The sequence below is a fragment of the Atractosteus spatula genome, chromosome 1 (assembly GCF_055471065.1).
Source record: "Atractosteus spatula isolate fAtrSpa1 chromosome 1, fAtrSpa1.hap1, whole genome shotgun sequence".
In the NCBI taxonomy this organism is placed as follows: domain Eukaryota; kingdom Metazoa; phylum Chordata; class Actinopteri; order Semionotiformes; family Lepisosteidae; genus Atractosteus; species Atractosteus spatula.
The window spans coordinates 52187571-52201018 of record NC_142706.1 but is presented as its reverse complement, the minus strand read 5'-3'; the positions used below and the strand labels follow the sequence as shown (position 1 = coordinate 52201018).

Sequence of the window (13448 nt, the reverse complement as noted above, 5' to 3'; positions counted from 1 at the left end):
TCAGAACACACCGAGAGGGCCGTTCCCGATGACGTCACATATGCGACACCATTGAAGTTTTCGAAGTGTGCAGAGGCGGGTTGGAAATTGTATGTTTTTGGATAATTAAATGATGCTGTTTTAAACTGTTAGCATCCCAAATTATAGTGAAGGTGTTAGAGTAAAGGAAGGGTGGACCGACTTCTCAGCTGACAGGTATATTGATTATTCTTGATTCATTTTGTTTTTATTTATTGAAGTAACTGAAATATGTGACAGGAGTAATCGCTTTTTAGGTTCAAGTTTTACCTGACATTGATCACCTCTCTTCTTGTCCTATTCAACTAATATTTAAAACGTGTACCTCTACGTTTTTGTGTGTAGAAAATTTCCATTACACTCCATAATAATGAGAAGCGTCATTTAATTGTCAAATAATGTAGTTCGGGTGATTAACACCAGACTCCGTAGTCTCGGGTTCATTGAAACAACGGTGTAGCGTGAAGTGATAAGCAGATGGGAAACGTTAGTCCAACCCTCCGCCCAGGGAAAGACTGTATCTGTACGGGGTGAACTAGCAGTATGTGGAATTCGGCCATTTCACTATATTTTAAAATCCTGAATCATCGCAATACTTAAAACCTGTTATACATGGAATAGATCTTTGGATTGCATTTTTAATATATATAACCGCAACTAGGGTTTATATACCTAATTTTGTAGAACATTACGCTGATAGTGCAGAGATATTGGGCCTCCAGCTCTGCATTGCGTTATGTCATTGGTTCTGAGTGAATTGCGATAAGAGTACGTTTCGTATATATTCAACTGACGACGTTCGAGTGGGGAGCTGCGTCAGAATGCCCAGGCTGCAAAGGAACAGGTAAAGGTTTATTCCATGCTGACAGGAGAGGAAAAAGGGAAGTTTACGTTCCGGCTGCGGACCCTTCTTCAGGTTGTGGAAAAGGTTCTTTTACCTTCAGCATGCAATTGGTGTTTCATATACACCAATATATGAAACCTGAAGAAGGCTCCACGGCCGAAACGTTGTGTTCTCTTTCTTCTTTTTTTCAGCATGGAATAAACCTATTACTTGTTCCTTTTCATATACACGCCCACCTTTTCCCTGTTTCATCCATATGCCGATTTAGTCTAGAGAGAGTTACAATGTATCTGGCCGAATGAGACCATCGTACTTCCAGTCCTATAACTGACCTGTCTGACAAAGTGTTATTTTAGTGGGCAAATCACCCATTTCCTTGAAAGGCAGTGATGGGATAAAGAACAGATTTCTTAACAATGCCCACAACAAATCACCTAGCCACTCAAGTTTGTAATAATGTTCTAGGATCTCGAGCCATTATTTTAACAGCTTGTTATAGTTAAGTATATGAATGATTTGATCTTTGAGTATTCCTTAGTATGTTGTGTATTTTGCTGAGCAACTAAGGGGTTGATCTGGGGGCTAGTAAATGCTGCATTTTGCAGGACAGTGAGTAGGTTGTCTAGGGTACTTTTTGTCAGGGGTTCTAAGTGAGGCTAACAATGTGTTACAAAAGTGGGAGGACTGGACCTTGATTGTTTATTTTACAAAGTTTTTCAAAACATTTTTGGCTCATCCCAGTCTTCGGAGACCCCAGTCGTTAAATGCCATATTAAAGCTATGCAGCACGGTGACAGGAAGCAGTTAGCCTGGGTTTCTTAACTGCAGTATGAATCAAATTGAGGAGTCGAGATGTCATTGTCTTGTGAGCTGCAGTGCTCTGTAGTTCCTTCTGGCCATGAAGAGCAGGGGGGTTAAACTCCGTTCCTGGAGGGCCTGGTTCATTCTGGTGTTTATTCCAGCCGCGTTCTTAGTTATATAGTTACTCTTATTTTTTAAAAAAGCTGCATTAGCCATAGAGCCTTTGTGCCTGCAGCCATATCACTGTACAACTCACAACTGGCAACCCACTGAAGCTAAGCAGGTGTGTGAGCCTGGTCAGTACCTGGATGGGAGACCTCCTGGGAAAAACTAAGGTTGCTGCTGGAAGAGGTGTTAGTGGAGCCAGCAGGGGGAGCTCACCCTGCAGTCTATGTGGATCCTAATGCCCACTATATTGACGGGGACACTATACTGTAAAAAAAAAAATGCCATACTTCATATGTGATGTAAAACCGAGGTCCCAACTCTCTGTGGTCATTAAGAATCCTAGGTGGTGAAAGGGGAGTCCCCTTTACCTGTAAAGTGCTTTGAGCAGAGTGTCCAGAAAAGCACTATATAAGTGTAAGGAATTATTATTATTATAACTGTTATGCTTCTGTCCAGTATCTATTGTATCCTGTATCACCAGGTCTAATGTGAATTGTAGGTAACTGTTCCTTTAATTAATTAAATGTCTTGGGTAAAGACCTTAATAAAAATTATATACAGTATATATGTCTAATTTAGAAACTAATTAGGTTGATTAATTGACGCCTCAAGTTAGAACAAGGCCCTCCAGGAACGGAGCCTGGGGCGCCCGATGAAGAGTTTCAACCACCTTTCAGGTGCGTTAAAGTGAAACCGAGTCTCTGAAACTACAAGATACCAGCAGCAGGAGTCCGTTTTTAGGCGACTTTAAAACGTGCCGCGTGAGACCGCATTGGGCCGTCAGGACCAGAGTGCACAGAGGTGGCGGTGAATTACTGTGCCGACGCAGCACTTCTCTTTGACTGCTCTCACGTGAGTCTCCATTGTGTATGGGGCTCTCGCTCAGAGCCGACTGCTGCGTGCGTCACCTGCTCCACCCGCAAGAGCCGCCCACACCGCTCGGCTTGTTAACTCACTTAGAATAAAGCAAAGCAGACATTGCACATTAGGATTTGTGCGCATCTTTGATGTAATATTTACGCAAGGCCCTTTTAAATGCCTTATGGGTATACAGCGGATATGTAATTATAGAATGTAGATTTTAATCTAAGTAGTGATTTATCGTTACCGAATAGTGATAGACCAAAGCCTTTGTACCACAACTTGCTTTTCAATTTTATATGTGGGGGGAAAAAAAACAACACTCTGCTAACAATTCCCACGATACATAACCGTAAAACCAGAGGTATATTAATTAGGTCATTATCTTAGTCTTTCTTGAAGCATTTCTTGCTTTGTTCATGCTTTTAGGGGTATTTAAGCATTCATGTCACGAAGAGGGTTTTTTTAGAAGCCTTTTTGCTCCAGGGAGGGATTAGGATTTGCTCCTATTTCGCAGAACACAGTTATTCAAAAGTGCAGAAATGACAGTCAAGCATGAGACCATACAGGTGGGGGAAGCAAAAGTAAAGGTTTTGCACTTACACATAGACTAAAATGGGCCTTTTGTTTGTGGAGAAGAGGTTGAACACATTTTGCACTAGAATACAATCCTTTCAAATAATCCGGCTATATAAAAGCAGTAGAAAGTCAGTGGTCCGGTCTGTCGAAGTGCTCCGCTGCCAGTCTTGGTCAGGCTGCAGTGAGGAGCACCACACTGGGTTTGGTTTAGAAGGAAAACAAAAAATTGACTTGCAACCTCTGACCACAGGAACTCCTCCAAAGGAGGTCAGAGATATGAGCCTTGCTCTCTTGGGTTCGTTAGTGTAAGACTAAGTACACTCGTTGGGAAATCTTTTGTGTGGGAACGGCACCAGTGATGGAGACCTAATTGAGATCAGTTACAATACAGTATCTTTTTCTTTTTGGAAAGATGGCCACAGCAACCAAAACCCCCCCCGGGGCAGACCCCAAGCAACTGGAACGGACGGCCACAGTCAGGGAGATTGGCTCGCAGGCGGTGTGGTCCCTGTCATCCTGCAAGCCAGGTGAGTGCTGACAGAGCACTGTGCTCACAGGTACCAGCTCTGCCTCTTCTTATCCTGGTTCTTTTTACACAGACACATTTATTCTTTATTTATGTAGGTTCTACTTATTTGCACTTTTCCAGATCGTTTTTACCGTTAAACCCACTTGCAAGTTAGCATTTAACACTTGTTTCAGTGGTTTTCCTGTTACTATATTTCATGTTTAATGACTGATGTATTTATGGTATTTCTTAACCAGTAATGTAGGACATGCTGGAAAATTACATGTGTGCATGCATTGTTTGCTCACTCTTTGCTCCTGGGAGGTACAGTCTCAAAAGAGAAAGCCTTGCTATCTGTTGAATTTAATAGAGTTACCCTCCCTACATTTGTGAGTTAAATACTTGCATTCCTCCTGTTACTGTCGTCTGAAGTCTTAGTCTGAGCTTGAAAAGAAAAGCAAAACTGTTTTTTGTTCAAATTATATTGACTTTTCTAAGAGTGATGTGCTTGATGGTGCCTCTGATGGTTTAATATTCCTCAAGGGCGAAACATAATCTTCTTTTAGAAATAAAATAGACAATAAATCCTGCTCAGTCGGATATGTTGATAGAATGAAACAACCATCAGGCTGGGCACATGCTTATGCCAGCTTTCTGGAGGTGACTTGCCCAGAGGCCTTGTGCTCACAGGGGATCAGGGGGCTGTCCAGGTGGTGTGAGGTACTGGATGTCCAGTTCTTCCTCAGGTTTCGGGGTTGACCAACTGCGTGATGACAACCTGGAAACCTACTGGCAGTCAGATGGGTCTCAGCCTCACCTGGTCAACATTCAGTTCAGGTACAGTGAATGAATGGCAGCACAGTAGAGCCCTGCTTTCAAGTGCTGGACCATTATTGCCAAATTGTCTATAATCTCATTGTTTTTTAAGCTATTTTCCACAGTTTTCAATCCCCAGTTGACCAGACTTTTGCTTTCCACTATTGCTGCTTAAGTTAATTTTTGTAGACTTAAATGCTTTTGCAGATGAGCTCAGATGTGGGACACTTCATATCATTATTTGCAGTAAAACATCTCTAAGTAAGCCCTTCTCTTTGAAGTCAATGCTTAGCCACATGCTAGGGATATAAGATTTCTTATTCCTCGTGTTGAAGGTCCTCTACTAATGTACCGAATCAAATTGACAATCACATTGTTGTTACTATATTGGGAAAAGTTTTACAAATCCCAGGGAGTTAGAGGTATTTGTTCCATGCAGGAATATTCCTATCTTTTAGTTGCATTTTTCTTTTCTTTTTCATTTGCAGAAGGAAAACAACAGTCAAGATGCTTTGCATTTATGCAGACTATAAATCAGACGAGAGCTACACGCCTAGCAAGATATCTGTCCGTGTGGGGAATAACTTCCACAATCTTCAGGAGATAAGGGTATGAATAAAATACTAGGATGTATTTTAATAACAGTAAAAAAAGTTATCTAATTTGTAAAGCTTGCCAATAGTATAGTCTATATTTCTGCAAATGGCTCACACACACCTAATAAAACACACTTTTGGAGACATACCTATCTCATGATTTTAAAGTGTTCTTTCTGGCTGGACAGCAATGACTTTTCCTTCTGTCCAGTAGGTGTCATCATTGCTGCAGATCACTCTTCCATGTGGCATACTGCTGGCTGTTCAGTCCTGAGGTGTGCTATCTATCACCACATTCTCTTTTTCCCAAAAAATAATGGAAATACATTTCCAGTCACAGTATTTTGGAAAATCCATCTTTGTCACAAGTGATTTGGTGCTTTACACGAGTTATTTTATAAACGTAACCAGATGTTCCTTCAAAAGCTATTGAAACAGAGATTATTCTGCAGCTTGAGTAATGCTTGTTGAAAACAATCTCATCCATCACTTCATCCTATCTTACAATTTATAGAAGGATGAACAAAACATGTTGGAAATGTTTACTTTGTCACTTCAATACTGGAAGAAAGAATGGTGTTAAAATTTAACTGTACTCCAGTGTTGTAAAAAAATTTTTCTAAACAAGATGTTGCAGTGTGGAAAGTGATTGTTGCCTGTTGGGTGCTCAATTGCTAGTTGTTTTAAGTATGGATTGTTATAAAAAAATGCCATTGCCAGCTCTGTTTTATCATTTACCCACCCAATCTGTTCAATCTGGTTTCTGCTTGTGCCCTCTGGTTTGTGTTTAATTTATTTTTAAGGTGGCTTCTCAAAGTGCTTTACAGAATGACAACAACAATAAATAAAAAGAATACACAAGATAAAACACAATTACAATATAAAGAGGAGATTGTGGATGGTGGTACTAAGAAAAGTAGAAGCAGAGGGGTAAAGAATGGGACCGGTTAAGTAAAGGCTCTTCTAAAGAAGAAGGTTTTGAGTCTGGATTTGAAGGAGTTAAGGGAACCCTCTGATATCCTTGGGGAGAGAGTTCCAGAGCTTGGGGGCATAACAGGAGAAGGCCCTGTCACCCATACAATGTAGACGGGCTTGGGGGACAGTAAGGAGAGCAGAATTAGAAGAGCGAAGGTTGCAAGATGGGGAGTAGGGGGGATAATAGATTAGACAGGTACTGAGGTGCCAAGCCATGCAGAGCCTTATAGGTGAGCATGAGGATTTTAAAGTCCACATGGAATTTGACAGGAAACCAGTGCAAGGACTCCAGGATAGGAGTAATGTAATCACTTTCTGAGGTGAAAATAAAATGTTTTGACAATATGCTGCACATATGGGTTGAATGTTAAGCCAGGATTGAATATCACCCCATCACCCCCGATTTTGATCGTTCTGAAGAAATCCAAAGGGCAGATTTATATATTGTCAGTGTATATATATATTATACTGACAATATATTGTCAGTGCCTTTGAGGATTGATTACATTGAAACAATAGGCAGGAAATGGGCACAAGGTGGGATACACCCTGGGCGGGACGCCAGTCCGTCGCAGAGAACAGACAGGAAACTGGAGCATCCACGCGAACGTTGCATCAAAATCTGGAGCAGGTCACTGGGGAGTGGCACCTTTGAGAGTTCTTGTTCATGCAGAAAAGTGCTCTTCACAGACATATGTTGTCTCAAACTTGGACAGACATTTCTTTTAAGCAAAAGACTGAAAACCAGAATAACTGGTTCCTATGTTTTAAAAATTGCATTGGAAAAGATATCTTTCAAAACGTAATCACAGCCACCTGTTACCTACAAATAAAAGCCGTTAGCTTTCCATTCACTTCAACAAAGAAACAATGAATTTCTTCCCTTCTTGGCCCACTAACTCTCTTTTTTTGAAAACATAATTACATGGCACTTATTACTGTGTTTAAGAACATCCTTTTTGGAATGTACAAAAAAAACACCAGACGCAGTTCTGGGCAGAATAATGGCGGCGATTCAAATGCCGAGGTTGCTCCAAAATTTGCACAAGTAATTTAAATGAAGTGTACGTACAGGTCCTGCCGTGTTTTCTCTCTGGTTTTCACGCAAAGACACACCTCTGGGCAAGTAGATCTGTGACATCGTCAGACAGGCGCTCTGTGATTGGACAGCGGTACAGACCCACAGGGAGCGTGGCGGAGTATCACAGTAACCTCACCACAGGCGTCTGTTCCGTGTGTGGACCATGCAGCACCAGTGGAATTCTGGCCAAGCCTCTTAACGGATCTCCCACACAGACTGCCCAAATGGGTTTGGCGAGCCTGGCTTGGCTTGGCCTGCAGGCTGTAAGCTTGCCACCCCTGCTGTAGATAAGCAGTCAGTCCCATTCTCCTCCACAACTGCTCAAGACAGTCCTGCTGCCTTTATAGAGCACAATTCCTGTTCTTACCAGAGAGAAAAAAATGTCTAGTTCCTACGTTCAAACTTCACAAGGTCCTTTTCCCTTCTAAATAACTGCTCGCTTAAGATGATTGCCCTGTTTGATGTTGCAAAGTTGATTTACCTACGTTTTATTAACTGTTTAATACTGTACTTTATTCAATATCCACTGAGATACTAAATAGACTTCTGCAGCTTGTGGGCTAAAACGGCCCTGCTGTATCATATAGCTTCTGTCCTGTTTGAATTGCATTGGCTCCCTATGAAATTTAGGGTAAATTAAGGTTCTCCTGATTCCATGTAAGGCACTGAATGGACTTGATCTAGATTGTCTTAATGATTTATCGTATAAATGTAGTCTATCTTTTAATCTGAAATCTGCCGATTAAGATAGAGGTGGATCTAAGGTTCCACAATAGAGCCTTTTCTTGTACAGTTCCACAGTTGTGGAAGTCATTGCTCAGATCCATTAGATATTCTTTTACTGTGGATTTTTTACTTTACATTTTCATGCATAATTTTCTTTTGCTCTTGATTTTCTATTTTACTATTATTTATTCCATCTGTTTTGATGCATGCACTGTTATACCGTGCTTTAGGTCTTTTAAGAAAATACCTTTAAATAAAATGTATTGCCTGTTATAGACATTTTATGCATAAAATCCATTGTTTAAAAATGTTCCAGAAAGTGATTAAGCTATTAACGGCACATCTGTTGAATGAGATCAACTTCCTGGAAGTATACAACAACAGTATCATTAAAATCGACACAGCTGCTTAGTGTAGAATTGCTTCAAAATGGTTGTATGATTTGTATCGTGAGACTTTCCTGAATATTTTTTATATATTACCGTTTAGCTTCAGTTAACATCTGTTTTCCCCTATATCAGTCTTATAATCAGGAACCAAGGTGGCCAAAAAACCTACTGTTTGAAGTAATCCTACTCTGTGGCAGTAAATCATTTTATTATGCTGCAGTTAGAAACAACTGTACGTTGGGTTGCGGTTTTTCTTTGTGAAAATGATAAACCCTGGACAGAGAGGGGTGTCAGGCCTGCTCAGAAAGCCACTGTTGTGTCGAGTGTCGGAGTGCAGCCAGCCCGAACTGGGCAGGTTATGGTTCAGTTCAGTTTATTGTCATACGCACAAGTGCAACGAAATGTTTATTTGCATGTATTTGCTCCAATACAAAGACATTAAGGAAACACCAAAAACATAAACACAGAACAGCGGCAACAACAAGTTAAATAACATACATCTTAGAAGAAAAACCATCAGTGTGAGCCAGTGGTAGGGGGTAGAGTTCAGTAATCTGAAAGCTTGTGGGAAGAGTTCACCAGTGTTTCTTTTCAAAAAGGCGCTATAGGAAGCTGTGCCCAGCCAACATTACAATTTCCTCTTTTGCTTGTAAAAACTCCAGTGGTCCTATTATCCCTGGATCACTTGTACCACACTCTTGGCAGGAGTTTTTTTGTGAACTAAATTTGCTGCCTCCCTCCTTTCCTATTCTTTTACTCTTCAGATAATCGATCCCTTATTTTCAGAGATTTCAATGATTACAAGCCGCTTGAGGAATAAAGTACTGGGCCCTGTGGTGGGCTGCCAGTTACACGGATACCAATCAAGTCTTAATAGTAGACAGATTGTTATTCTAAAAGGCATGCATGTCAGTAAATCTTTTATAAAATAAAAGTCTTTAAGGTAAAAAAAATAAACCAAATCTTTACAGTGTAATATACAAAAAAAAATTGGTTAGATTCCCTTGTACCTAAATTTGACTCTTGTATTGCTACAGATTTTAGCAGGTATACCAGTGTACATGTGCACAGTCACATTATCTGGGAAGGAATTATTTGTTTCAGAGCAGATACAGTATACACAATTTATCTTTTTGCTTTTTAATCCCTATACTAAAATGTTACTTTATTACTAGCTTGTGTAGATGACTTTACTTCAGAAGGGAAAGGAAGCTCCTTGTGTAAAAAAATTCAGCTAAGACATCACAAAAGGAGGCTAAGCTAATCCTTTCGATTTAAAGAGTGTGAATATAACATTTAAAGAACAGGCAGGACCAAGACTAGGCTGGTAATTGAGAAATTTGGCTTTTTAATGAAACAGCTGGACAAAAATCTAGATTCACTTAGCTACTAAATTACGTGCAAGATGGGGCCTCTTTTCCTTCTTATGTTCTCTTGAATGTGTAATGCTTTCAGTGCTGTTTTAATTGGATAGTAATTTTAACAACAGCTTTTCAGAAGGGTTTAACATTACCTACCACATAGCTGCACTTTTAGAAAGTGATTGAATATTATCCATTTGCTGCATTCTCAGAGCTTAAAACTGTAAGGACAAGTGCCAGTTCTTTCAGTTTTCTGAAACTGAACTAGACATTACTTAAGCGTATGTGGTCTTTAAAATGTTACGAGGAGTTGGCAAGCATCGTGAAAGATGTAAAAATTAAAATTAACATCTTATGCAGTTCTGATGGGTACAGTAGAAAGGTAGTTGCTTTCATTTTGGCGAACAGCCACTGACTTGCCTACAACCCATTTATTTGTGTGCGTTGCTAGTGTGTGTTATTCAGCAACCTGTTTGTTTTAATTTGCTGGAACACTTGTTTACACACACGGACACCTAATTTATTTTCTCTAGGTTTTAATGGTTTAAAAATGCGATCCTATTTCTCGCGCACTATGCAATTTGCTCTTACTGTAAAAAGTGTGGTGTGCAGACGCAGAAGGAAGTCTGAAGAGCAGCTGAACAGCTCAAGCCCTCTGTACTTATCAAGACAGTCTCTTGGGGACGTTTGAAGATTGAGCCTTTGGCGTCTCGGAAGATCTTACAGAAGTGAACTGTGAAACATTAAGTAGTTAACAACGGACAGTGGTTATTTAAAAAAACTGAGATTCACACTCGAATATTAAAAAAAACTACGTCTTGCTGAACATGGAATTGTGTATTGGAGACTTCGGCGTCTTTTTTTCTTGACATAATTATATATCCGAATATAAACTTGGTTGATATGGACATAGTGAAGACACATTGGATCTTAGCTCTGGCACAACATGCAGCAGAATATTTATTTTCTGGTTACTTTCATCCTGTGGGATAGAAAGTGGCTTGTAATTGCACTAATGTTATACTGTATAAGAAAGTATGAATTAAATTAAAAAATAGCACATTTTATTCCTTTACTGGGGAGTAAAATCAATTTAAACAATTTGTTTTTTACATAGTGTGCCGTTCAAGCTCTCTGTACTTTGTCTGTTTACTGTAAAAATTCATTCATGAAAATACTCGTATTTTTTAAATTATTGTGTATCAAAGCAAAGCCTGACTAAGAATAATGTAGACTAGTAATGGAAAGACAAGTTGATCTGAGGGGAAGAAAGGACGGTTTATTTCACCTTAAGTGAAAACGACAGTGTGGGTAATACAGGATTTAGTGGTTTTACAGTTCAGTGCATGTGTTTGAAAGCTGTTCTTTCTGCAACGTGGGTGGCAGGTTACACTACCATCTTGTGTATTGTAGTTGGCTCTTCACACTTGCCAGAGTCATCATTCAGCTGCTTGGAAAATGTTAATATTGTTTTATAATGAAAGCCGAGATCCGTGTTGAATTCCCAAACAGGCGAAGAGGAGTTGTAATTGCAGATTTCTAAATTAGATTTACATATTTATTATTTTCATTCTTGTTGCTGTCCACTTGAAAGCTCACGCTTGCTCTCTTCTGAGCCACAAGTAAAGTGTCAAGTAAACCGAAAAAAATGAAACAACAAGCAGAAATGAAAGAAACTTTCCATATTATCATTATGTTCCCTTTTCCTTTCAGTGCCCTTTATTTGTACCACAGCCTTTGGCTTAAAAGCTTATTATTTTTTGGTAAATAAACCAGTTTCTGGTAAGAATTACACACAACTTAGTGTGAGGTCCTTTCATAAAAGGGGTCTGGAATCTTTTATCCTTTTTTGACAAAAAATGTTTTCTATTTGCGCTTTTGTAAGAAAACCTGTTTTTTTTTCTTTCAAAGCACAAGCTGCAGTTTTCTTCGGTTTCTGGGGGTGCGTGCGAGTTTTCTTTTTTTTTAAGCATTGTGGTAACAGTTGTATGGGAGGGGGGCGTAAATTATTTTTTTCTTCTTCTTTTCTTCTGACAAGTGGTTCCAGGTTTTCCTTGTGTGCCAGCCTGACAGTGTGAAGTCTGTGCCGGCGCATATCTGACACCTGCTGTGGCGCTGAATGGGGTCAGCAGCAGGGCTGCGGCAGCTGCGCTCTTGCGCCAGAGCCGCCACTCAGCCCTCGCTAAAGCGCCGGCAATGCTCCCCTCGCCTGCAGGCAGCAAGGTGGACACAAGCCAGGCTGAGGTCCAGAAACTCCCCATTCATGGCATCTACCTACAGAGCTCGGGCTCTGCACTGGAGCTCATTATCACATTATCTGACCTCTTAAAAATGTTCTCAGAATAATGCATAATTACCTTAATCATAGTGTACGTAGCATTCTGTACTGTTTTTGTGAATGAGCAGTTTTTGACAGCTCATGTTAATAGTGTAATGGTAAGAGTGAAGTTAATTAACTAAATTACGCACTGAAAGAATCGAACGCCACACACGGGGATTTTCATGGACACACTTTTTCCTAGATACCTACATTCAAGAATTTATAGCAGGATGAGCTGATTTTTTTCAACTTTGCTTCAGCACTTTAGTGAAACAAATGTTTATCACAAATGTTTTTTTTCTGACACTTCTTTATTTCTTTTTCTCCACAGCAACTAGAGCTGGTGGAGCCCAGTGGGTGGATACATATTCCTCTTCTGGACATCGCGAATAACCCCATCCGCACTTTCATGATCCAGATCGCTGTGCTGGCCAACCACCAGAATGGCAGAGACACTCACATGAGGCAGATCAAAGTGTACACACCAGTGGAGGAGAGCTCCATAGGCAAATTTCCCAGGTGCACCACGGTGGACTTCATGATGTACCGCACAATCAGATGATTGATACACATCTGGCTCGGGCTGGAACGGTTTCATTGTGAAGCTTTAATGCTGAACCTAAAGCTCTTTTTAAAAGTTTGAGGTAATCAGTAAGATCTTGTGTGGCCAGCAGAGGTCACTACAATCTTTTAAAATAAGTGTCTTTTTCATGAAGTGCTGCCTTGAACATTGAGTTAAGAAGGAGTCTCATGAATTTGAGAGAGTGAATATTTGTGATTTAAAGTTTATTTTTTTAGGTCAATTCTCTTATTGAATACTCTTCTGCTCTACGGAAAAGGGTGAATAAAGGTTAACACACTTTAACCACTTAAAAATGTCATTACTCTGAATTGTAATTAGACTGATTATATTAACTTAACAAATTCTGCGTTATGGGCTGAATTGCTGTATAGAGTGTTAGATATGTAAAGGCTAAAAGAAAGGACTGCCTACTGCCAGTTGAATGAAATATGCCTGTAGTTCAGCATTGGTAGTGTTTTAAGATTTATCTGCAGAGAACATATTGAACATTATTTGAATATTCAAAATCTGAGTTTAATTGGAGGTGTAAAAACAATTGTAAACTAGGTGAGTATATAATAAAAATAATTGGCACATCTAAATAAAAAAAACGGTCTAAAAGTGTTAACTTTCATTAATACTTATTTTTCCACAATGTCTACAGCTGGAAATTTGCCTTTGATTGTGTATGTAGTCTCAAACATGTATATGAAACACTGGCATTAATTTGCATAGGCTGGATAACGGGAATATAAAACAGTGACAGATTAATATGTATTGTTACCATAGATGGCCCAAGAAAACCTGTACCCATACACAGCTTTAAATCTTAAAATTTATTGT

The 13448-nt window shown here is 39.7% G+C and overlaps 1 protein-coding gene across 1 annotated transcript; it reads left to right on the top strand.

Moving 5' to 3' along the window:
* Positions 1 to 29: 29 nt before the first annotated feature.
* anapc10 (anaphase promoting complex subunit 10) lies at positions 30 to 13216 on the top strand. Its single transcript, XM_088919298.1, has 5 exons — positions 30 to 195; positions 3684 to 3798; positions 4526 to 4616; positions 5084 to 5204; positions 12375 to 13216. Exons 2-5 carry the CDS (start codon positions 3684 to 3686, stop codon positions 12603 to 12605), a joined length of 558 nt encoding a protein of 185 aa, XP_088775424.1. The 5' UTR covers positions 30 to 195; the 3' UTR covers positions 12606 to 13216.
* The last annotated feature ends 232 nt before the right edge of the window (positions 13217 to 13448 follow it).